The sequence below is a fragment of the Trematomus bernacchii genome, unplaced genomic scaffold, assembly GCF_902827165.1.
Source record: "Trematomus bernacchii unplaced genomic scaffold, fTreBer1.1, whole genome shotgun sequence".
Taxonomy (NCBI): domain Eukaryota; kingdom Metazoa; phylum Chordata; class Actinopteri; order Perciformes; family Nototheniidae; genus Trematomus; species Trematomus bernacchii.
The window spans coordinates 3,020,332-3,045,895 of record NW_022987685.1 but is presented as its reverse complement, the minus strand read 5'-3'; the positions used below and the strand labels follow the sequence as shown (position 1 = coordinate 3,045,895).

General features: G+C 39.4%; 2 protein-coding genes across 2 annotated transcripts; both read right to left on the bottom strand.

The window, feature by feature from the left end:
• On the bottom strand, positions 1 to 14,157 carry ccdc149a (coiled-coil domain containing 149a). The gene is made up of 12 exons (XM_034136728.1): positions 14,044 to 14,157; positions 12,770 to 12,931; positions 12,612 to 12,650; positions 11,691 to 11,798; positions 11,464 to 11,580; positions 10,627 to 10,799; positions 10,051 to 10,123; positions 9,780 to 9,867; positions 8,274 to 8,418; positions 7,742 to 7,818; positions 4,250 to 4,342; positions 1 to 3,008 (listed from the first exon to the last, which is right to left on the bottom strand). The coding sequence occupies exons 1-12, from the start codon at positions 14,092 to 14,094 to the stop codon at positions 2,515 to 2,517; spliced, it is 1,620 nt and encodes a 539-aa protein (XP_033992619.1). The 5' UTR covers positions 14,095 to 14,157; the 3' UTR covers positions 1 to 2,514.
• Positions 14,158 to 19,395: 5,238 nt separating this feature from the next.
• LOC117487922 lies at positions 19,396 to 25,020 on the bottom strand. Its single transcript, XM_034136692.1, has 7 exons — positions 24,949 to 25,020; positions 22,450 to 24,389; positions 22,178 to 22,347; positions 21,868 to 22,091; positions 21,618 to 21,741; positions 21,408 to 21,505; positions 19,396 to 19,980 (listed from the first exon to the last, which is right to left on the bottom strand). The coding sequence occupies exons 2-7, from the start codon at positions 24,377 to 24,379 to the stop codon at positions 19,767 to 19,769; spliced, it is 2,760 nt and encodes a 919-aa protein (XP_033992583.1). The 5' UTR covers positions 24,380 to 24,389; positions 24,949 to 25,020; the 3' UTR covers positions 19,396 to 19,766.
• Positions 25,021 to 25,564: the final 544 nt, after the last annotated feature.

Sequence of the window (25,564 nt, the reverse complement as noted above, 5' to 3'; positions counted from 1 at the left end):
TATTGAGGTGCAAAATGAAATGTCAGTAATGACATAATTGCATGTTTATTTGTATATATTAAGAATACACTTTTTTTCAATTTACAGCATAGGGATTTTTGTGAGATTATGACCATGCCGGCCATAGTTACAGAAGGGGTTCCAAATCTGGCAGAAATAATGCCAGCTCTGCCAGATTTAGAAACATCACTTTAATGTAATTGTTCACATTATACTGTGGATCATTCTTCGTCAGATAGATCTTCCCTACATCAGAGAAACGATCTTTGGCTTTCATATGGATGCCAAAGTAAAAATAAACGGTTAATGACTTTAAAAGAAACCCAATACAACCTGGCATCATCTTGCAATTCCATTATTTTAGACTCCATCTGGTTTTATGAACTTAAAACTCCTCAGAATAAAAACGCTTGCTGCTTTGTGCCAAATCAGCTGCCTGGCACATGTGCCGACGCTGTACACAGCATGGCTCCAAAACTCAAATTATTTTCCTCGCCTCTATTTTGTGTCAGAGATTAAAAATAGCAAGTGGCCTTCTGCAGAATAAGCAGTTCATGGATTCTGGCTTAGACACAGTTTTCCTGGAGAGGCCAGCTGTCACCTGCGTGCCTCTCTACACACTGGGCATTATATTGGCTTCTAATCAAAATGGGCGTTCATCCTTTTTACAGTTATGGCAAAATGTCCTAACTTTGTTTTTTAAGTCATACAATTGGACTGAGATGCTTCCTCTGCGCTAGGTGGCATATTTATTTACATTGAGCTGCAATAAAACCTTTGGACACAAAAAAGTTGAATTCAGGGAAAACCCAAAATGAAAATAATACCAAAAACTAATTGTTAATGAAATTTCAAATCAGATTTCAACATATCTAGTGTAACTGTAGCTATATGATGTCAGAACAATTCCCTCTCAAAGCTGGAAAGAAGAGAATCAAGCTAAGCCGCACTAATCTGCAAAACAATCAAAAGACAGAGACTGCTGCATTCAGAATTAATGAGACCAACCTTGTGAACATATAGAAATGAGAGAGAGAGAGAGAGAAGAGATTTGCTGCAGATATGGGCTCATTTTCTGGTGCAGAAAATTGATATCAAACAAACCTCATCAGTGTGTGAAAGCTCAAACAAATATAAGCTCACAAAGTCAGCCACAAGTTTAGATCAGAGGAAGTTCTTGTCTGCGTGGAAACAAATATAAATCAAAATCGTTCAATGTCAAAGTGTTTTTGTTTTGTATGTGCATGGGTCAGAAAATACCAACTTCATATTGCAGGTTTATGCAGTTTATATGAATAAATACCAGTGTTTCCCACATATAAGGCACATGTAGTGTCATCCAAATACCTACGTCCAAATAAATACAAATAAATAAAAACTCACCCGTACAGATGGATAGACATCAATAGAATCTGTAATATTCAAGTTATTCATTTACACATAATGTACAAAGCACATTCTTCTCAATTTTTGGTAAGTCAATTAAGACCCCCTCTCAGTTAGTGGCATCCCTTAGGAGGAAGAAGAAAGCAAACATTTGGGATTATCGAATCGCAGGGGGAGGACGGAGGGAGGCCATATTTGTTATTCTCGTAACTCTTCCTGTAGGGCATGAAGTTTGCAACTCCATTGATTTTAAGATTGTCTGTTCCTGTCCGTGTACAAAATGAACCTCCGGCTGAAAAAGTGTTTTCTCTCCGTTTTATTGACTAAAACAGAGAGGCTAGGTGGAGCAGGGAGCTAATGAGCGCTGGCCACGCTGAGTGAATACAACTCAGGATGATTCATGCTATCAAACCTTGGCTAAGCCCCTCCCTAAAAACAGCTACTGTCCAAACCTACGTTAGCAAACCAAAGTCAAATATCTTAGAGACAAAACTACTACTTCCTGTTACTACTTTCTATGTCTTAGCAGTTTTTAGACTGTAAAAGATTGATTTTAGACATTGTATTACCAATTAATGCCTTACTTTTAGATTCAATAATTCAATGCCTTTTAAGAATGTTTAAGTATCCACAAGAACCCTGGCTTTAAACAAAGGTTAAAGGGGGGTAATTGACTTGTATGGTATAGGCGTCTTTGAGCACCAGGAAAAGCGCTTTATAAATACCATGTATTATTATTATAATTACATAATGAAAGCTGTAGGGAGCCTCAAATAAATCACTACATTGAATTACCCTGCTGCGCAATAACATTCATGTCTCTGTTTTCCCTTAACATAAGTTATTAAAATGTAAAGTGCCACTTGCTTTTGGACCGGTAAGCTTTTCCCTTGATTTGAATATCCTTTCATTCTCAAATTACATTGAGAATTAACTTTCAATGCATAGTGTACTTATGTTTGTTTACTTCTCTCTGATATTTCAGAACTAGTTTTTCAGGAATCCTTTGGAGTACCTCCTACACATATCGTTGAAATGTCATACTGACAAGCCGTTCAGCTTCACAAGGCTTTGCCAATTATCAATAAGAAGGAGAAGAGTTTGAGTAAGTCTTTAAACGAGGGGAGATCATGCCAAGTTTTCAGATCGACAGGCGTCTCTGCGCAGATCCAAAACGTCCCACTCCCCTGTGCTGGACCGGCTCTCTGGGGTTGAGGCTTCTACATGTTCAGGTTCATGATCTGACCCATCGTCCTGGGACTCTCCGGGCTGATGCCGACCCGCCTCTGAAAGATCCGCAGACGCTTGTTTGATTGGAAGCCAGGGAAGGTGTGAGTCAGTGGCTGTGACACCCAGCGCCAGAGCGGCCTCCTCTCCTTCCTCCACTGTGGAGCCCAGCTCTTCATCCTCCACGCCCTCCACCTCATGCCCCGCCTCCTCCACCGGACTGCGCCCCTCCCCCAGTTCCAAGGGGGCTCCGTCTTCCGTCAAGATTTCTCCGCCTCTCCTGTCAATTCCATTCGTCTCCAACCCCGGGAGAGGCTGCAGGATTTGGAGCAGTGCAGGTGTGCCATCTGTGCCGAGGTCGCTGCCAGCGGAGTGGCATTCCCACGATGATCCATCTGACACGAGGGGGAGAGGGGAGAGGAGACAACTGGTCGTTTTAATTACTCACTTGATCTTAGGCCACAGTTTTATCTGAAAACAGATACTTCTTTCTGTTCCTTCCTGCACACACAGTAAAAGGAAATAAGTCCTGAGGAGAAGCACATACAGAACTAGTCCAAAAACTGAGATGGTGAACAGGTTTAAAGTGGTATTATTGTCCGGAAATGAGAAAAATATACTGAACATTTTGAAAGACGTGCTCACATGATGTGCATTAATGAAGTCATAGTGTTACTTACTTATACATAATGCCTTGCCATTGTTTGACTCAACCAAAAAGTCCAGTTGCAGTTTAATTTCATGTATTTCCAAAATGCCTCTATCAGCCATTCGTGTGAAATGGTCGTAATAAGTGTGGGAATTCTTGGCCAAAAACATGTTTTGTGACTTGTCCCTTGTCCACTCAAATCTAACAGGTTCATCCTTGAGTCCAAATGTACATTTGTGCCATATTTTAAGACATTCCCTCCAGTGGTTTCTAAAATATTGCGTTCCTCAAGAATCGGAACACAACCACAAAGCATAATGCCCTGAGGCCTAAAAACACTTTCAAAAGAAAGCTAAAGGAAAAGTTTCCTTTTTTTGGACAACCGTGTCAATGTAGAAAGTTTCAATTACTTATGTGACTGAAGTGCTTCCATGGCAACAAGCTAAATATAGCAGCAGTGCCCCAGACAAGAGGACGCAAGACAAGTGTGACGCCGCATCTGGGCAACAGCAACAGCTTAGTTCTGCCTCTTCGCCAAAATATGCTCTCACTTTGGGGATTACTGACCCATATTTGTGGAAGTGCAGGCAAAAAGGTTAAAGACTGCACATAGAGTCCCAGCCACCTTTTCCCCCACACACACATTCACACACACACACATAAACATGCAGGAAGAAAGCAACATTACTTGAACTGGCATCCATATTTATGGCCCCCCCCCGTCCCCCATCTCCTTTCAAAGAGAACACGGCAGAAGTTTCTGAATGTCAGCGGGCGAGAATTTTCTTCACATTTCCAAAATGCCATGGCATTTGGGCAGCTTGCACCAATGAGGAGAGGAGGCGGGAAGGGAAAGCACTTGGGTTAACCGTGGGAGATAGCGAGGAGTGTTTAGCACGCGGCGGCTAATTACAGTGCTTATGCGGTTAGCTGCAGGTTTTCTTGTTAATGGCTTGGGGAACCAGTCACACACGATCACACACTCACCTTTGGGTGGCTGCAGGTGTGGGGAAGGCGTGGCTTGTGTTGGGTGAAGCTCCGGTTGAAGATTTTCATTCACTGTGTGGTTGTCTCGTGTTCCTGTAACACCACAATCACACAAAGTGTTACTTTTGCATTCAAAAACAAAAAGACAAAGTTAGTGGTATGAAGGGTTTTTGGTGGATTGGATGGAGCACATGTATGGCACTTTGAGTACACACACACACACACACACACGCACGTATGCATTACAGAGGCTTCAGTTCCCTGTCATCTGTCTTCATTAGTGATGGCTGCACGCCTCTGAGGCTGACACCATATGCTACTGATAGGAGCACTATAAACCAGACATCACAAACAAACACACACAAACAGACCTGTACTCACACACACAGCCTGTAATCAGCTTTTGCCTTCACACAAACTGTGAATAGGCCTGTTTCTCTGACCATCCATGTGTGAAGCGCACAAACAAACAGAAGAATGGGAAAATGGATGACTGGGTGACACGATGCGTGAGAATCATCAATGGTGAACGGAGACCATATTGTTATGAATGCAGTCCATATTGTTATGCTGATACTGACGTGGCAACAGTGAGCGATAACGCATTGAGCAGCTGAGAGCGTCTTCAAAGTTTATTCTTTTATTGTGTGAGATTCTTTTAATTGAAATGTCTCAACAACTATTGGACATGTGGTACACACACTGATGCACCTTCAGGATTAATTAGGATACGTTTGTGTTATTTGTCTAGTTTGTGTGCCATTACCTGCAAAATGTATGAAGCCGTAAATGTTCTTTATTGCTTCTTTATTTAACAAAAATATAACACCCAATAAATAACTTTTTTATTTCCAAATTATATTTGCAGTAGTGAACGTAAATGTCTTCAGCACTCTCTTTTTTCAATGCTTTTTGGCTGTTAAATGAAAATTAAATAATAATTGGTAATTTGACTTGCACTTAAAGATGCCTCATTAAAGTCACAATAATTGTTTAATTTGCATTTATGCAACGCATCCATTTGAGATTTTATTCTCAAGACTATCCCTGCTTTATGGTTAGAAATTATTCAAATGTAACTCAAACTCTCATCATGCAAATGCAACAGGCTCTTCTGCATTATACAATATTTCAAAAATATATGAGATCATACACTCTGTATCCTGAATAATATGAGAAATAAGAGACACGTGTCAAATAGGAACCCTACAGTGCGATGCGGTGCTGTGTAGCTCTGGATTGACAAGGACAATTCTTCTTAACAGGAAAAAATCTGTCACTGGATCCCGAAAAGATCCCAAAAATGTTGTCTCCACCTGTGTCTTTGCAACAGCCGAGCCACTCCGACAGGCTTTCACTTGCTGTGTTCAGCTCACACTCACTGGTGGCGATCAATCAATCACATCTTTATCTGACTCACTGCATCCATGTCACTCTTATTGTTTTTGTCTCTCTCTCATCCGGAGACAGCGTAGTCACCTCGAGTGTTCTCCGGGCCTCCGATAGGCAGCCAAGGCCCCCCCGTCCTATCCTGTTTGCCTCTAATATCCATCAGCCCAACTTCATATCACATCAAGGCCACAGACGCACACATCTCTCTCTATATTCCTGTCTCCCTAACTGTGGTGGACAGCGTGCTCGTCAGGCACTCTGGGCCCTCGCCTACAAATTCCCTAATAACGGCACATTCCCCTAAATGTGTTTGTAATGTGGGCAATCATTTTCAGTAATGGATGCTTGTCAGTTTTATGGCGGTGAGAATGACGGTCTCATGACAGGGCACCTCCATCCAGCCGCAGCCCCTCCACCTTTCAGGCTGACAAATACGCGGCTCAACAGCTCTCTCTAGTGGGGAAACACGGAACATATTTATAGTTTAGGTGAAATTCTTTAGTACATGTTATTTGGGACGGACACTTTTGATGCCTACATTTGGGAGAGTACATTGTTGTTTGGTTTTGCTACTTTGAGGATGAGGTTTCTTTTTGAAGAAGGGAAACAGCCATCTTTGCAACACGTACAAATATTAATTTCTAGGCCTCATGCATGGATGCAGGTGTTGTTTATGTTATTGGGTTTTTGAATGCAAGCTGCATTTAAAATGTTCTTTTGTACATCCACTGTCTCACATAATGACACAGATTTACACAAACAATCTCTGCATTTTTATGAGCTTATTTTACCTTATTTTCTATCACCATATTTGTTTTTGTTAATCAATTCATGTTCTCTTTTCTCTGACGCTGCATTACGTATCACTCTACACAAATGTGATTTATGATGTGAGAATCTGAGCGCATCTTGAAACGACCCCAGAAAACAGTAGCGTGCTGAGGCTTCTCTCATGCCCTTAAAACACTCCCAACTCTAACATTAATATATAATCTTTCTTTCCCTGAGTGTTTGAGACGGATCCACTGGACCGAGAGGATCAGTGTGTGATATTCAGGCAGCCGCTCCAGTCAATGGTATCATGAGCAGACAGATGAGCGGGTGGTCAACACACACAGTAAACGGTGGGCACGAGGTGACACACTTTCTGGGCGTCTGCCCAGATTTGTCCTGGCATGACAGAGTGGAGGGCATGGGCGGGCTAAGTGGGGCAGAAGGAATACATACTCCCAATTCCCACAGATACGCGGTAGGTCAAGCCTGGGACGCAGCCGGAGAGGAGAGAGAGAAACACCGTTATGAACAAAAAACCTCAATAATGTATTTAGAATTTTAAAAGAGAGAAAAGTAGGAACGTTTTGTTTTTTTTGGTAGACAGTTCACCCCCAAACAACAATAAATACATGTTTATCTTCTGACCTAAAGTGATTTTTATCAATATAGATAATATTGGTTATTTATTTTTGATTGAGGGGTGAAATGTCCCTTTAAGCCAGTTGGCCTTTTACTAAAAACATCAAGTATAAAATAGAGCAATGTATGAAAGGATTCTGTTTATGAAAACAATTACCTGGCACATTTCTTCAGCACTGGTAGATAACAGTTATCCATTTTCTTTTTCACATCAACTTTATGTCAACACGCTCACACTTACCTGTGGTCACATGGTCGTGTTTGCTAATGGTGTGGTGTAGCTACAGGTGGATTAAGTATTCAGGGGAAGATGCCTTACTTCAGAGTGAGGTACAGTAAAGTTACTAATCATAAGTAACTGCTTTACAGCCAGTAAAGATGACATTAAAATATTAAAATCAATGTTTTCTGCCTGGATTACTCGGAAACATTCAATATAATTGTAAAATATTTGTTTTACACTTAGACTAAAAACATTTATATGCATGGCAAATAACTGCACCCTTGAAATTATGTTTAATAAGAGAGTTCTGTTAGAATATTTATTATAAATGACTGTTACTCTGTTGTTTAAGAACTGTATGTGAGATTAAAATATGGGGGGGGACTTTGTGAAGGATAGTGCATATGGTGCATGTTTAAATGCTTTTTTTTCTTTGTGTGAAAGCATTTGGACGATGGACCCACCTGGGAGACTCCACAGTCCTGACACCTCTAACGTCTTCAGCTTCCTCTCCAGATCTCCGACTCTGTTTCCCAGGATCCTGCAGGCCAGGTACGATGGGTCGGGTTACTGGGGCCTGATAAACAGTGTGTGTGTGTATGTGTGTGTCACAGTTCGGTGTTTGCCTTGGAGGTGGAGGAGAATCCTCAAACAGGTATGCAAACATTATAAAGCCGCTTACATCTGGCTTTAGTGGGAAAGGTTACAATCGGCATTCATTCCCGGGACACATGAGTGAAAAAGTCACAGTGTTTATCAGTGGGGATGGACACATGACATCCGAGGGGACATGATCATTATTGCCTCTTTTGCTGTTGATGTCATGAAACACATTTAAGTGAATAGTAAATATAATCAACATGGATTATTACAATTTAAATTGTAAAAGTAATTGTAAAAAAAGGAAAAGTTTATGAGGTTAAATGAAAAAGTCCTTACAGTCAACAGAGGGGCCGGTAAGGTTCCTGTGATCATTTTAAAGCAGTATTTCAGTACCTGTTGGTGTGCCTCTGGTGCTGGATGACCAGGTTCTTCTCGTGGATGGTCTCCAGCAGAGCCGTGGCCAGAGACTTGAGGTCGGAGATGGACTGAGGCGTGGCTGGCAGGCTGCAGCCCGGCTCCTCCAGGAGCAGCTCCTGGACTGCGAAGGAGAGGGAGAGGAAACATAAAAAGTAGATACAGAAAGACAGGTAGAATGGGAAAGAAGGAGAGGATAAAACAGAGACAGCTCATTTTATTTGAAGTTGGGATTGCACAATTAATCTAAAATGTATATTCAAATATATTATATAAATAGTTATCAATGCAATAAACCGTATTTAATTTTGTCTTAATTTACATTATTTTATTTCATATTCTATTTACATGTATGTAGACTTTTTGCACTACTTTTATTTTGTATTTTTGTATTTTATTATATATGTTGGATTGTTGGAGGAGCTCAGGTCAGAAGAATTGCATTGCCATTTCTACACTGTAGTCATATGACAATAAAAGCTTTAAATATTGAATCTTTAATTGAATGTATACAAATCACAATATTGTCTAGTGCAATACTCAAATCATAGTAGGCAAATTATTTCTTAAAAAGGCAAAACATGTGTTTAAATACAATTATGTTTTTTCTTTTGTATTCACTATAATTGTTTTACATGTTTTTTAAATGATAATGAGAAATATGATCAAATCAGTCCCATTTTGTGAGTCATACCGCAATCCAATATCAGGCAAACTTATTTGAAATTAGTCATTTCTCAACAGCCTAGTTGGAAGATGTGCAAATGACAAAATAATCAAAAACATGTGGGACCACCTGCCCATACATAATACACCAATAACACTTTAACTTAAAAGTAAAAAATCACCCTAAAAAGTAGGGTGATTTGACGTGATTTTGGGAACACAGCATGACAAGAGTAAGACAGAGATGGAGAGTTGGAAGCAGCTGTCTACTGGAGACACTCCTAACTTTAACTCCGGAGCCCACTGTGCTGCTGCTGCCAGCTCCTGTCAGTCATCCTGGCATGCTCATTCCCTGCTCTCTGCCACTCCCGATACAATTAGTAACACCGCTGGAGTCCAGGCCGAGGCTCCAAGCACCGGCAAAGAAGAAGTTATTAAATAATGCACGGCTAGAAACAAAAGGTTTTTTTTAACCAATTTGTTACACTGAAGAGAGAATCAGGGTAGCACTTTCTTTGTCTACCATGTCTAAAATGCATTATAGATATATTGCACAGCTCTCCACTTGACGTCCGATCACTGATTTGATTACTGTCATATTTACTCCATTTAGTTTTTGTATATTAGTAAAATATTTTTATATTTTGAAAGTTATAATAGTTTTTATAATAGTTCAATTTTTGGTCCCTTTTGGTTCAATTTATTCACTTACTGTGTTCGTGTATGGTAAAGAAAAATCATTGTACGTGTAAACCTACAAGGCAATATTTTTATTTTCATCATCATTATGTCCTCATCTATTTATCAGTGCGTGTTCACCTTGTTTTGCCGAGAGGACTCCAGTTAGCGGACTGCTGCTGTTTGATTTTCCGTACGTGCTGGAGTTCTTCCTCCTCTCAAGAGCTGTCTGTTGGAGGGTGGGAAAGATAAGATTAGATACAAAGTATTTTATTGATCCCAATTTGGGAAATGTTTGAAAGAAAAAGAGAACGAATAAAAGGAGGAATAAAGCTTGCAATGCCACCGTTTAAGAATACACATTCTCGTGAAGTCAAATGAATCGTCAAAGTCCGAGGCCCTCCATCTGTACCTTGTATTTCATGCTGTTGGATTTCAGCAGGTTCACCTCCTCTTGCAGTTGGCCCAAACGCTCCTGCAAATACCTGCATCAGCAACGAGAATCACGTTAAAAATCTGTTCGGCTGCCGCTATCATTTTCATGACCTTATGAATGTATGGTGAAAATGTGGCCAAAAACCGGATAAAAAGTAAATATATGACAATTCTCTCACAGTAGACCAGAGGAAACGCACCGTTAGCTTAATTAAAATTTCACATTTCTCTGAAACATTTGAAATAATAAAAAAAAAAAACACGTTTAAAGATGTGGTTATATCTTTAACTTCACTTTTCAGCTTTTACAATATATTGTGTTCTCTTTATAAACAGATATTCTTCTCTTTATTTCCAAAACAGAATAATTCTGATGTGTTAACACCCAGTAAAGCAAAAGAAAGAGGGTAAATATGGAGACATGTCTACACAGGAAGCAGTTACTTAGAGTGAAACCAAGTGTCTGGGAAACTGCAGCTTGTAGAAAACACATGGCCTCTCTAGAACTGGAGATATGGGAAAGTAGTTCCCAAAGATCTTGTGTCCCACTCACCTGTTCTCCATGCAGAGGGCATCCACATCAATGATGCGTGCCTCACGGTTGCCCAGGACGTGGTTGAGCTCCACGTTGAGGCGGTAGGTCTTCTCCCTGAACACGCCGCGCTCCGCCTTCACGTCCTGCAGCTCGTCGGTCAGAGCCTTCATGTTGTGCTCCATCTCCTCCATCTAGAAAAAGACAACCAGAAAGACGTTAGAGTTTGCTGAGCGGGCATAGGAAGTTGTTCGCAGTGTAGGAGCTCCCACCTGTAAAACCTTGGATACTGTATTCAGCTGAGTGAGAGGCTCTACTGGAACGCATACAGGTGAATTGCTTTTAAGAACACCTCAAAAGCAGGTTTTAAGGAGGGAACAGAATCTTTTCATCAACCTAATGAAATCCAATTCAACACCACCACATTATAAGCCTCCTAAAAGGCAGTATTTACTACACTGTGTGGATGTATCGTAAGGGAGTTATGGTAGTAATGGGGTGAGAGTCAGGCATGTACAACAGCTTATTATGTTAATTGTTGGCAAAAAAAAATTCAAACGATTACGGACGGAGCCTTGATAGCAGGGGCAGTTCTAGGGGGTGGCAACAGGGGCCAGTGCCCCCGTAACACTGACCAGGGACCCCCCTGTGGCCACTGGTAATTACACAATTACTTCATACTGTCTTTAAACTTGGTTTAGAACCGCCACTGCTTGATAGGGGTGAATATTCCTAGAAAACTCCATTATTAAAGTAATATTTATTACTAGAGTCTTGATGCGAGACCATCTCAAATAAGAAGCTTTTCTGGGTTCAGTATGTTGATTTTTTGTGTAGAAAGTAAGAACATTCATCAACCTGGAGCCCTGCTCTCTCCAGCTGGTGAACAAGGTCCTCACGTTCATGGGGGGGGAAATGTCGCGGCCCCACCTCCTCATCGCCGAGCCTCTGTCGAGTTATGGTCAGCCTTAGCAGCTGTGGAAAAACAAGTTAAATTCACTGCTTCCCTCAAACACATCTACTCATGCACTGGATGTGTGTGTGTTTGGGGGGGGGGGGTCACATGCTGCTGCAGGTCACCTCACCTTGCTGTCCCCCTGGGCCTCCGTCAGCCTCTGCGCCAGCTCCTTCACCTCCTCCGTCAGCTTTTTGGCTCGTTCCCTGGAGTCTCTCAGCAGCTGAGCCAGGTTCACCTGAGGAGAAGATGGAGGAGAATCGCGAAAACAGCTGGTGATTGGCCACGTGGATCGTCATGGAGATTAGGGCTGCATGATTTGGAAATATTACCAATTGCGATTATTTGGCTGATATTGCAATAACAATATAATTCACGATATGAGAGGGTTTGATCATTATTCTCATTGAAAAGTATATTTAAAATGGTAATCGTGTTAATTTTGTATTACATTGTATTAACTATTCTATACTTCATTTAGAATTATATTAACACTTATTTTGCGGCTGATTTCTAACCTATATTACACTTGTAGCTGTCTAAACTCTGATTATACATGAATAAATAACTGTTAACCAAGATGTCTAGATATTGGCCACATCACATCTAGAAAGTAAATTCTGTAAACAAGTGAAGATTAAGAAAACAAACAAAATAAGACAATATAACTCTTAATAATCACATTTCCAGTGTCAACCACAAGTAGAATATTTATTTCTTTACTGTATATTTTAAATATATATACATATTAAGATAAGTATTATAATAACATTTATAAAATAAATCTAGATTATTTAAAAAGTATTATTTATTGTATTATTTTTCCCAAACATTTTCCTATGTTTGAAACCTTTAAGAGACTGAATCATAAAGGAGAACTAAGAACATATAAAGTCAGTGGATATTATTTTGACACTGAAAATGTACAATCTTAGCAATACTTTAACAAAAATACAGTACTCATATAGCAGATATATAAGATATGCTTTAGTAAGAAATACTTTTGGCATCAGTGGCATAAATGGAGTCCTTGATTTGAACCACAACTTACTTGATTGCGTTTTTCTGGTGGCAAAGAAGGGTCACCGTCCTAAAATATGAAAAGAGTTTAGTATTTAAACTGGAAGTCCACATGGAGAGTGCACGGGGACAGGGAAAATGACGTGTGTGTAGAGAAAATACTGAGGACAGATCAACATGAGCACTCACGATGAGCTCCCTGTACTTCTTCTTCAGTCCCTGGTGGCGCTCCCTCAGCTGGTTGGCCATCAGCTGGTACTGATCCCTCTCCTGCTGACAGGTGTCCAGCTCCTTAGACAGGATGAGCAGAGCCTCCTTCTTACTCTCCAGCTTCCGCTTACACACCAGGAACTACAAACACCGCACACACACCATCACAGAGCACAGGTTAGGGACTGTGACTCTCCACATCATTGGTTTGATCACAGCTTTCGGGGCATTCTTGTGGCCGCTTTGCCCTTTAATTGCTGACACTGACACTTTTCGTGTTAATTCCAGGGGCCAAAGAGTACAACTGTATATAACATTTTCACATCAACTGTATCATCCAGCTTCGTTAGAAACACTTAACTGTGCAAATAATACCAACCCCAACCAGTGCCCTACAGGTGGAAAAACACACACTGAAGCCAAGTGCCTTACATGTAGATAACACACAGCAGAGGGAAACGAGCAAAGCTTCATATCCGTCAGTACAGCTCATAACCAAATTAAATAGCAGCTTGTAGTGTCTGCAGCTCAGCCATGATAACCACTCTTTCACAGATGCAACTAATGCAATTTAAATGAGGCAGTTATTTTTGCCACTTAATGGATGGTTTGTTTGGTCAGAAAAACATGTGAAAATAGTGACAAATTGTCAATTCTAAGTATTAAAATAAAAATGAAACTATCTAACATTAATAAAGTCAAAGCAGACATTTTTCTTAAGTACATTTTCTTTATTATAGGATAGTGCTAATACGAATACTTCAACAGCAATGTGTTGTATTTTAGAAGTGCATTAAAGGCAGCAACAAACTAAGTAAACTTTAATCTCTGTTTATTTATCACAACTTTAATATAGTTATCACCATATTTAAAACATTTTAAACATTAGCCTAATATAAATGTCTATTTAATATATCCCCCTTTGGTCGAATAGTTCTAAATAGCATTAAAGATGAATTCGAGCAATGTAGAGATGCAGCAGCCCTACAGGTGTGTTGCATCAGGTCGTGTTAAGGATGTGGGCATGTGGCACTGCATTTCAAATTCCAACCCGGAGGCCTGACAAAATAACATGCTCACCTCTTAAGTCAACCAGTAGACAGCATATCATACAAAAAACGAATAAAAAATGGGTTTATTTGTGATGTTGCACAGCTCCTCGGTCTATTCAAACAGTAAAGCTGTTCCATATGGACACCGGAGCTTCGGTAAAAGTAGTCCGCCTCTGCACAGCTGTTCCCGGTCTCACTCACCTCGCTCACCAGCCCCTGCCAGTCATTCTCGCTCCTCTTAGAAGACTGCATTATTATCCGGAATATTTTTGCAAAAAGATGTCAGGATACAGGCTGCCTGTCCGCCTCAGTCCGAGCAGCCACTCCCCCGTTTGTTTATCCGGATGCGGTGTCACAGTTTTTTGGCTCCGCTGTCAATTCGCGCGGAATGAGATGTGGGGAAAAGATATACGACTTCCGGTACAGTGATGAAAATAAAAGTATTGTCAAAAAAATATGCGTTTTGAGCAATAATTCTGATATGAATTCAACACTTTTCCATATGTGACACTATAAAATAAATGTTTCTGTAAAATAGCTAAACGGAAGCGCTCTTTTTAGAGGAATACAATGTAAATTGAAGGTTTCCTTCACAATAAAAGCACGATGGCATCATATGGTGGAGTAACAGTAAATCAGACAGTTAAATTAAATACTAGATGGAATACAAACTATTAAATAAATACAACTATTGAGATAATATGCTTTTTAAATCCTTTGACATTAATGAACTGAGCCTCCTTTAATATTCAAAGCACTTTGTATTATAGAACAAATATGTTTAAGAGCATTAAGAGGAATCCCTGACTGATATACATAGCCTACCATTACCATAGAACATAATCACAAACATGATAAAACAACAATCAGATTTTTAACTCATTTATTTAGATACTCCAGTTTGCATGTACAGTTTAGGAGAAGAAGAAAGGATTCCTTGATCCCACCTCTGTGACAACTGTGGGATGATCAATTACATTCTGCATTTGACCAATACTAGTGTTAAGAGCAGTGGGCTGCCATATGTACGGCACCCGGGGAGCAGTGTGGGGAACAATGCCTTGCTCAGGGACACCTTGGTAGCACTTGGTCTTTCAGGGACTTGAACTGGTGACCTTCCGGTTCCCAAGCCACGTCCCTAGGGCTATCTGTTATTTTTCACACATCAACTGTAGACAAAAGATTCAACACCACATAAATTACTTTGCTTAAAGCTCCCATGTCATGCTTTTCCGGTTATTACCCGTCCCCTTGTGTGTTATGAAGGTTTTTATGCATGTAAACGGTGTGCAGAGTCAAAACCCTCAAAGTACACCCTGTAGCGAGTAAAACTCTAACACAGAAAATACCTCCCCAAAACGCCTCGTTGGAGATACGTCACTGCCCATTTGATTCTTCCGGGTACCGCCTGATGTCATGCGGTACCCGGAACGAAATGGGACCAATCCCGAAGAGCTATGGCCACACCAGCAGCGGCGTGTTCCTCCTCCAGAGGTTCGAAGAACCGGCATTTCACAGACGAAAGCTTCCAAAACATTGCCCAGTTTGAGGCCGGATATGCACAGCTTGTTTGGACCGTTTGGAGCAGGGGAAGATCTGGGTATACAACCTGTAAGTTTGCATTGTTATTTGTGTATTTATCAAACAAGACTGTTTAAATGTGTAAACTGTGTTGGACTGCTAAGCCATTGACACAGTGCTAACTGTGCTAACTAAGTTGCTAGCGTTTCCATATATCAACTCTAATATCAGCAGATGGCCTTGCATACATGTATCTCATAGCAGGAGAATGTCTGCATTCACACACACGGAATACTTATACAGTATACTGTACTGTGATTTACCGTACATTGTGACCGTACATATACTGCATGTAGCTAACGAGGCTAGCTGTATGCTAGCGCAAAACAATGTATTCATGCAAGTTACATTGTATGGTAGCAGAATACCCGTATACGATTGCAATTATAAACACGTTATTGCTAGCCTAATATGAACCACTAGCTTTTGTTCATAGTAGTTTTATTACACTGCATTATAGTTGCCTTTCCTCCAAGCTAACGTTCATATCGTGTTAGCTACCAAGGTAAACAAAGCTAGGTTAGCATATTAGCAGGCAAGCTGTTCATTACACAACTACTACTAACGAATCTAAAACAACTAAGTTTCTCTAATATTTTGTGATTTGCATTTGATTTCGTCCAGCCAGATCCTGGCGGACAATCCATGACGTGCTAAAAGGCACTTCTACTACTACTGAGGCGTCGTGCTAAAAGGCACCGCACCGACTGTGCGCAGGCAAGATGCAAGGAGGAGGAATGGATGATATACCGTGTATATATGTATATTTATGTTCATTTTGTACATTTCTAAAAATAAAGTTTAATGGAAATACTTAGTAGGCCTATCCTTTCTTCCCTGAATTCATATATAGCAAACCATGATTTGATTTCTCATCAAACAGTAGTAGTTTATAACGGGTAAAAATAACTTACTCTTTGTTATGAGCGGCTCGTAGGCCACAAAGACAAGGAGACATACACGAGTTTACAAAACCACGGCACATTTATTGTGATAAATGCAGAGATAGGTGGTTGAGAGGATCGCAGAGTTAGTCTTCCTGCAGCCGCTTTGGAGAGAGACTGGGGCCGTAGTGTCCGGAGGTGTCCGTGATCGTGCTGATTAGCCTCTTCAGCTCCACCCCATCGTAAGACAAAGGCCCTGGGGCCGTCACACTCTTCTATAACAACAGTTAAAAATATATATGTATATAAAATATACGGCTGTGCCGACGCCATGATAAGACTGATGTTACGCTGAGAGCAGCCGGGAAAAGCACTGTTAGACATGGGCGCAGCCTCTCTGGTGGTTGACTAATCAGAACGAGTGGCCGAGCTGACCAATCGGAGCACACTAGGCTCACAGGGAGGGGGGGGCAAGAGCTCCAACGAGTCGTTTAGTGGAGAAAGTGAATACTGCTGAATACACATGCTTGACAGAGATGCTGTATGCGAAACCAATGTGAGTTTGGAAAATTGCACAGTATAAATCTATTTTAGTATACCTCAACAATGTAATTATGATCAGTGGAAATGGCCATGACATGGGCCCTTTAAATAATAATAATGATAATTCATTAAAAAAAAATATAGAGCACTTTTCCATGTGCTCAAAGCGTTTTACGTTACATATTAGACATGTAACAGTTATGAATTAAGGCTCGAATGTCATCAGAGTAGTCTTGACACACAAAAGGAGCAATCGTCTTGCAAACCTCCTCAATACAGTTGATCCCAGTCTGTGGTGCCTTTTGTTGTCCGTGTTATCATAACTAATTCTTCCATTTGTAACTGTGGGATGATATTAACTTCTTTGCTTCACAGTATCTGTGGGAAGACAAAAACAGGTATCAAATTGTGAAACATGGAATCCTATCCAATGCAATGTTACACTTGGTCCTTAGCAAGCATATTTTATGTTCTTTGAATATTAAACATTAACTATTTATGTTTTAAATGAGTAAATCAGATGAACTGAGTTGGTGGCTAGATATAGTCCACGTTTTAGCTCATGACAGATTTTTCAATATTGGTGTATGCATATAATCAACAGGAATAGGTAAAAGAGAATTTTTTTTAAATTTCTAATACAACAAGTTAATAGGCAGAAACAAAGTTAGTCATGGTTTGATATCCCTGCCAGTATAACTGATTTAGGAATATGTGATTAGGAATATCAAAAATGCTGATGATGTCTTCTTTGAGTCTTTAAAATAATTGATCTCTCCAAACTCAACCGCGCTCGATCTCTTTTGCCATTTGAAATGAGGATGTTCTGAGCACAACAGTCCCTCCTCGATTGTTTTTGTTGTCCTTCCTTTTCAGAAGCTTGTTTTTTGTTGCTAAAAGGTACAATTCAAACCATTTAAGAATTAAAATGCGTACATAATATGTCCTTTATAACATTTAACCTGTTGTGGAAACATGTCTTGATCAAATTGATATGAAACAAATTAGATATATCGCTGTGACACTAATGTCACATCGGGTCATCAACCTTAAACTTTCAGAGTCAATCTGGAGTGACACATATGTCACAATTAGAAATATGACTATGATCTGCTCAGTTAATTTAGCTGATTCAATTATATTTAGTTAATATATTCTTAATTCTTCAATTAAAAAATGTTCAAACTAATTTAAAACAAAAAATAATCCTCATTAATTAAGTTATAAATAAGAGTTACTTTACCATTAAAGCCCAATGTGACATATATATCACTTTTCAGATCTTTAACACTAGGGGGGGTTACTTGTCAGAAATGTGTTCTATGTGGTCTATTTAGTCTAAATGATGTCCGGGTTCTTGTGGGTTAAACTGATTGATGTCAGAACATTCCATTTGTAATCCAAGTTGACATTCCACCATAACATAATGTAGAGTAGAGCATGTCATTCTGGCAAAAAGGCAACCTACTGCATATTTCATATTGTTAAAACCACAACAAGGTTTAAGTTGAATGGAAACCGTGTGTGTGATAAGAGGGTTGGTAGGTGTCGGGTTACAGGGAATTTGTACTTGTACTTTATGTTTAGAAATGTTCATGACGAAACAGGTTAGGTTTGAAACTCACTGCCACTTGTCTTATGTACTACATATTATGGGGGTGAAACTGAGCTGCAGGCTTAACATCATCATATATGGTAAAAATGACACACACACTGGCTTAATTTGCGCAAAGGATTACATGTTGTTAGGTTAGAAATTCAGACGTCTGCATCGCACACGAAGCTATAAGCAGAATCTTACAGATAAGTTTATGGATAGTTTAACACCTGGAGACTTGGTTAAAGTTCATTCATGCACTCATCAGTAAAAAGGAGAATCTGAGAGGTCTGTTGTTAAAACTATATTTCACTGAGCCATATCCCAAATACAATCACAAGGAAAATCATCAAATCAGATGTTATACATTTATTTTGATAATCAACAGATACATTTATTTTACAGTCAGTAAGATTCAAATAGAATCACCAACACCAGTGGAGCATGTTGTTGAAGTTTAGACTTCTGAGGTTTTCTCTAAAAACAAAGCTACAGTCTAGTTTGTGAACTACAAGTACTGGTACTGCCGTCCATTTTTATATACGTATATTTTGTAACCTGTCAGTCAACATTCAGTACCCTCAAAAACAGAATGAATGCTACTTCATTCCTCACCATCCTTCTGACAGGATGGACAAGAACATATAAAAAATATAAAATCACTCAAAACACTAACTGTCCCAAAGAAATCAACATAGGATGATATATTTCAGAGTTCATTACATCAACTCTCTCACGTTCTGCTCCCCCAACATATTATAGCACATACATGGTAATGCAAAATGATAAAATATTCTAAAATGTAAATGTGAAAATAAAAATAAACTATATTAAAATCTTTAAAATATAGAAGTGTGTCAGTTTCAGGTACTTTACTGGCAATATTGATGCATCAATAGCTAAACAAAAAGTTATTCATTTGAGATGCAGATAATTCAGTGGTTAACAGTTTCAATTTCCTAATGTTTTTATTTATCATATGCCTTGTGTATAATCATTTGTAAAGTAACTAGACTGAAGCCATACAAAAATAATGTTGCAAATACAGGTAGTATAGTTCATCATAATAATGTTTTAAAAAAGTTATTTAAAAAAAGAATTGGAGGAGAAAGTTCCCAAAATTGAACTACAGTACAGTATCTTATGATCTACATACTGTTACAATCAGCTTTTGGAAAATAGTTACTATGAACAATGCACACGCAAAGCCTTACAGGCGTATTCAGATTGGACATTATACAGTAACAGTTAAAAACTATTACTTCAGAATTGCTTGTTCTTTTATTCTCTGACTCCTTAGAAGACTCTCAAGTACTTCTTCACTTCAAGTCCCTGGGTTGAGACTCTTGTACGGGGACAGACAGAGGCTCCTCAGGGCTTGTGGATGTAAAGCTGGTGCTGATGTTTTCTCTAAGGAACATTTCCTTCAACGGGGTCTCTGAATTCCACCCTTGGGTCTTGGCAAACTTGTAAACACATCCGAAGAGATCAGGATATATCTCCATCACATCAACTTGAGCTGCATCATCCTCACTGCAAACAAAAAAAGGAAATATTTTACCTCTAAGTTAAGAGGTGAGAAGAGGCATATTCTGTTTACATCAGTGCTTCTTGGTTGTTCTATCATAGTTGATCTACAATGCTTCCCTTCTGTTGATTTGCTAGATGCCTAGAAGGGTTTTTATTATGCTGTTTACATTCGTCCGGCAAAGTGCAGAGAATGAAGAATGTTTGCCATACTATTTAACAAAACATTTAGCTAGCTAACTACCTTACATTCTTTTGAACTTCTAACGTTAGCTTTAGCCTACTGATAACACACGTTCCAATCTTATTTTTACACTTTTAGTTTGATACCCAACTGATAATATTTACAGTATATTTTGAGTTACATTCAATAGTGTGTGGCCAGGGTATCAGGCCAGAGAGCAGTAACTTGTAACGGACTGAGGTGATAGTCGTGATACGATGCAGAACATCTACATAACTTGGTCTTAGTATTAAATAGTAGGGTTTTTTTCTAGAAAAATATAGTATGAGGGCAATACTGTGGCGTTGATCTTGTACAGTGGGGGAAAGTATTTGATCCCCTGCAGATTTTGTAAGTATGCCCACTTACAAATACATTAACAGTCTATAATTTTAATGGTAGGTTTATATAAACAGTGAGAGTAAGAATATCAAAAAGAATATCCAGAAATTGACATTATATAAAAGATACAAATGTATTTGCATTTAACTGTGGGAAATAAGTATTTGATCCCCTTGCAACAAACAAGGATTCTGGCTCCCACAGACCGGTTAAATAAGTCCTCTTCCTTTTAAAAAGTACTCCTAACATCAACTTGATACCTGTATAAAAGACACCTGTCCACAGAATCTATCAATCAGATTCCAACCTCTCCACCATGGGCAAGACCAAAGAGCTGTCTAAGGACCTCAGAGACATGATTGTAGACCTGCTCAAGGCTGGGATTGTTCTGGATTTTCTTTTTGATATTCTTACTCACTGTTTATATAAACTTACCATTACAATTACAGACTGTTAATTTATTTGTAAATGGGTAAACTTACAAAGTCTGCAGGGGATCAAATACTTATTTCCTCCACTATACGATATCACTTCTCCAACATGACGCCCGTATACAAGATGGCGCCGCGGATGTAAAAAACAACGCAACGTCAGAGCTCCGTAAAAACACAGCTGTCTATGCCGTCTGACGGTCTATTTGACAAGACTTTCATATTTTTTTTGTAATTATACAGTTTTTTGACGGACAGAAATATTGTTCTCTGGCATCACTTTAACATTTTACGGGGAAAATCTGCGTTTTGGTATAACGGCGCATGCCGAAAATGGGGAGCAGCGACCCTGTTAACCGGTTTAGACAAAACCCTGAATAATGTGCTATCCTTGTTTGTTTGAATAATCATTTTTAATTCAGTATGAGGTTACGTACTAGTGCTCCTGGAGGTTTCGTATGCAGCGCAGTAATCCCAAGATGTTTTCAGGGTATTTCTTCTTGCCATCCATCTTCTGCAGCAACTCGGGTGGAAACTGTGATCAACACAAATGTTAGTTAGTTATAAGTGTACAGTACTTTGTAAAAAGTTGTGGTAAGGATACATTTTTGGTTTCAAAAAGAGAATAAAACTTCTGTTGCAGTCACCTTATCTTTCCACTGTTTGAAGGATCCATCACATTTCTCCAGCGAAGAAATTAATTCCTGGTCAGCATTTCGATAGTTCTTTACCTCCTCCCTGTTTCCTATCTTTCTCAAGTATTCTATTTTCCTGAAAAATTAAAATGTTTTTTAGACTATTTAGAAAAGATTTATACGATTTATAGAAAAGATAAATAATAACAGCAAATTAGTTTAATGAATCACAACCAATTGGGTATGTTTAAAGTGATGTTACCAGTCAGTGTCTCTGAAGAAGGGATGTTTCAAGCATTCTTGCACTTTAGGTCTGTTCTTTGGTTCTGCATCAATCATCCACTCAATGAGGTCTTTTGCCAACACGTCTTGAACATGCTCCAAAGTGTAGTTCCCTTTAACAATGTTGTTCTCACATTCATAGGATATGTCTCCAAAAGGATGGTGTCCTCCAGAGAGGATATAATACATCACCATCCCTGCCACCTTAAGAATAAACATAACATTTAAGCCATTGAGGAAGTATGTGTACACATAGTGACCAATAACATTTGTGTAGCAGAACGACTGACCTGTATGTCAGAGTTTGACTTGTACCCTATCTTAGTGTTGTCCTTTTCTGATAAAGTCTCCTTGGCCATCCAGCAACTTGTTCCTGCTTTGTCTGTGCGACAAGTTGTTTGTCCTTCGGGTAATCGTCTACTGATGCCAAAATCAGCTAATCGTGCCTTCCCCTTCACATCTGAAAGACAAATCAGGAAAACAAAATTAGGAACAATATTTTTGACAGAGCTTAAAAATTAAATATTTTTCGGTATTTCATTGTATTGTAAACGTATCTTACCGATCAGAACATTCTGTGGTTTGAGGTCCCGGTGGAGAATGGGACGTGCTTGACAATGAAGAACACTTAGACCCTCGAGAACCTGACGGACAAGTTCCTTTCTCAGCCCATCATCATCATGAGTTTCAATGTGTTCTTTCAAAGTGTATTCACACAGTTGAAGAACAAGATATCCAAAGTTGTTATCGTGTGATTGGTCAATGTATCTCACAATGAATGGATGATCAAGAGCCGGAAGTCGTAGAAATCCTTCTTCACACTTCAGCAATGCATAGTTGCGTTTATACATTTTCTTAATAGCAACTTCAGCGCCATCATCTCTCAGCCCCAAGAAGACATCAGTGCCATTGCTTCCCTGTGCAATGCAGAATTCTTCTTTATCCACATATATCATGCTCCCTATTCTGGTTTCCTCACTTTCATCAGTACTCACAAGCTTCTCTAACTTTTCTCTCCACCTCACGCTGCTTTGTTCCCATCTGCGTGGCATTGATTTAGTAGTTTCGACATGGAATGGCTTCACATTTGAAGTGGTCTCCTCAACAGGGCCTACTGTTGGATTAGATGAAGCAGTGCAAACTTCCTCATTTGGTTGTTCTTGGTTTTCTGACTGTTCCTTGTTTTTCTTTTTCTTCTTCTTCTTTTTCTTCTTCTTTTTGGATTCAGGTAAGACTGTAGAGTCCTCAGAGTCCATGCTTGGCTTGCTGAGATGATCTTTCAGTTGCTTAAGCACTTCTTTCAGCTTCTCATTTGCTTTCATTTCTGCAGACATCAGTATGTCCTCAGGCACTGAAGTTATCCCCACTGATGCAAAGATGTTGGTTGCATGTTTAACTGAAAGTAAGTTTGCGAATGTGGCGTATGTGAGAACTCTTATGTCAGAGTGGTATCGGTTCTCTACAAAAGGAGCGATTGTCTTGCATATCTTCTCAACAAAGTTCTGATCCCAGCTATTTGTGCCTTTTGTCTTCTGTGTTATCACATATAGTGTGAGCAAAACATTTAGCCATCTATCAGGTCTCTCTTTTGAGCTAAGCTGGTTCAGTAGTTGGGAAATTATATCCAAAGATTGCTCATTTGGTATATCTTCAAGAGTGCAAAAAACTGCATGTAAAGTGTGAATTGACATGTCAACATAGTCCTGGGGAATGTTTGGAAAGCGACTGACGGCACCTGCAATGTAGGTGTCAAGATTTCCAGTGTCCTTCAGCCATTTGATACTTAGCTGCTTGTATTTTTCTACATGTTGCCCATTTGCAGTAAAAAGTCTTTCAATCATTGTCAGATGGGTCTGAGGATCCTCCGACAGCATGTGACTTTCGAACGTTTTGAACACTTCTTCAGGAGTTTTTTCTTTCACAGCAATTTCCATATCTAGGAAATATCTGATTTTGGAGCACAATTTATCTCCCCTCAATGCAAGGTCATGAATCCTCTTAGATATATTTTCATTGAGACATTTATGTTCAGCCCCAAGTAACAACATTACCGCTGCACCAGCTGAAAGGAGAACTCTGAAGACATCGTCCCTGTCACTGATGGCAGCAGCTTGCACTGGTGTGACTGTGAATTTGGGACTCTGTCCATTTGGATTAGCTTTTTCTTTAAGCAGTTCCTCTGCAAAAATAACTGGTGCTTTGGATCGTGATACATAATGCAGAGGTGTAAAGCCTTTAGGGGAAGCCTTGTTTGGGTCAGCACCCCGATGCAAAAGGAATGTCAAAATATCTGCATTGTGATTTACAACAGCAGCTATCAGTGGAGTTATATGGTCATCAACTTCTTTGCATGGGTAAAGTTCATTAATGTTGGTTTCCTTTACTAATTTTTGTAGCCTCTTGAGGTTGTTGTTAATAATACTCTTTATTATAAGATGTGTTTCGGTTGGGGGGGGTGGCACTTTCAGCTGTGTAATGATATGCATTTCCATGTCAAGGTATCTGTGACAAAAAAGACAAAACTATGATGTTACTGTTCCAACATTTGGTGCCACTTTAAATTGTTGACAAGCATTACTTTTAAAATGTTAGCGTGTGATTATAGAATGCTTTCAAAACCATATTCCGTTTACCAAGACTACATTTAGGGAGATACAGATCCTTTAACCTGAGGGAACTCAGTCAGAAGCCGTCTATATGACTACATACAGCACTGTACAAATACAGACAACATAACACCTGAGAGGAGTGAGTGCCACGCCTTGTGCCTCACTAACCATTCTAGACTTTGAACTTCCTCCTTCAGGCTGGAAACCAGAATTCAACTTTAAATGACCATTTCTGTGAACATCCTTTTATATCTTTGGGTCATAGGAACAAAGATGACATATCGTGTTACAAAATAAGCATTCATTATAAATTACATCAAATAACCATAAGAATGGATCATGAACAGGAGAAGGGCAACACGAGTGCTCGTCTTATGAGACCTCACTGATTATTATAAAGTACAATTTTAAAGCTAAAACAGTATTAGAGGATTGAAAATAAATTAACTTACGATGTCAACGTGGGGTGTCTGCAGCAGTACGAGTTTTATCAAAACTTAACATGCTGTGCTTTTTCTGTCCTCTGGCACTCTTCCTCTCTGCCTCTCTCTGTCTGTAGGGACTTGCTGGACGAGATGGGTGAGATGGGCGGGGTTTCCAACAGTCTTTACCGCTCCCTCTATCAAAAGTACTTGGTCTCTTTAGAAAGATCCGACAGTATGAGGCAGGAACTAGAAACTAAAGTTATTTAAAGTAGGGTTTGCAGATTTACAATACAGAGGTTCACAAAGCATTTGCATTTGTTTTGCTATACTTTCATACTACCATTATCATAGAAAGCACAGCAGGAACTTTTATAATATATTTAAATAAATAAATGCACAAGAAATAGCACTTAAATCTTAAGAATCAAAGCAGAATCAGCTACTTCCAACCTGTCTACTTGTGGGAAGCGAATAATTTAGACACATTTGTTTTATCTTAAATCGATATCTTAAATGGCAGCCTGCATAGACAACACAGTGTATATCACCGGGAACCTAAACTTGTTTGGCCACTGCTGGAGTTGTTGAAGACAGAGAAACCTCTGTGAGTTATTTAACCAGCAACCGTATCATTGACAGAAAA

Bases quoted from the DNA above. Each gene is read 5' to 3' on its own strand.
- ccdc149a (XM_034136728.1), bottom strand. From the start codon at position 14,094: ATGCAGTCTTCTAAGAGGAGCGAGAATGACTGGCAGGGGCTGGTGAGC. The intron at 7,819-8,273 runs GTACTGAAATAC...CCTGGCCTGCAG, and splicing joins CACCAGAGGCACACCAACAG to GATCCTGGGAAACAGAGTCG. The intron at 4,343-7,741 runs GTGGGTCCATCG...GTGGTGTTACAG, and splicing joins AGGACTGTGGAGTCTCCCAG to GAACACGAGACAACCACACA.
- LOC117487922 (XM_034136692.1), bottom strand. From the start codon at position 24,379: ATGGAAATGCATATCATTACACAGCTGAAAGTGCCACCCCCCCCAACC. The intron at 22,348-22,449 runs GTAAGATACGTT...TTTGTCTTTCAG, and splicing joins ACCACAGAATGTTCTGATCG to ATGTGAAGGGGAAGGCACGA. The intron at 21,506-21,617 runs GTGACTGCAACA...TGTTGATCACAG, and splicing joins TCAAACAGTGGAAAGATAAG to TTTCCACCCGAGTTGCTGCA.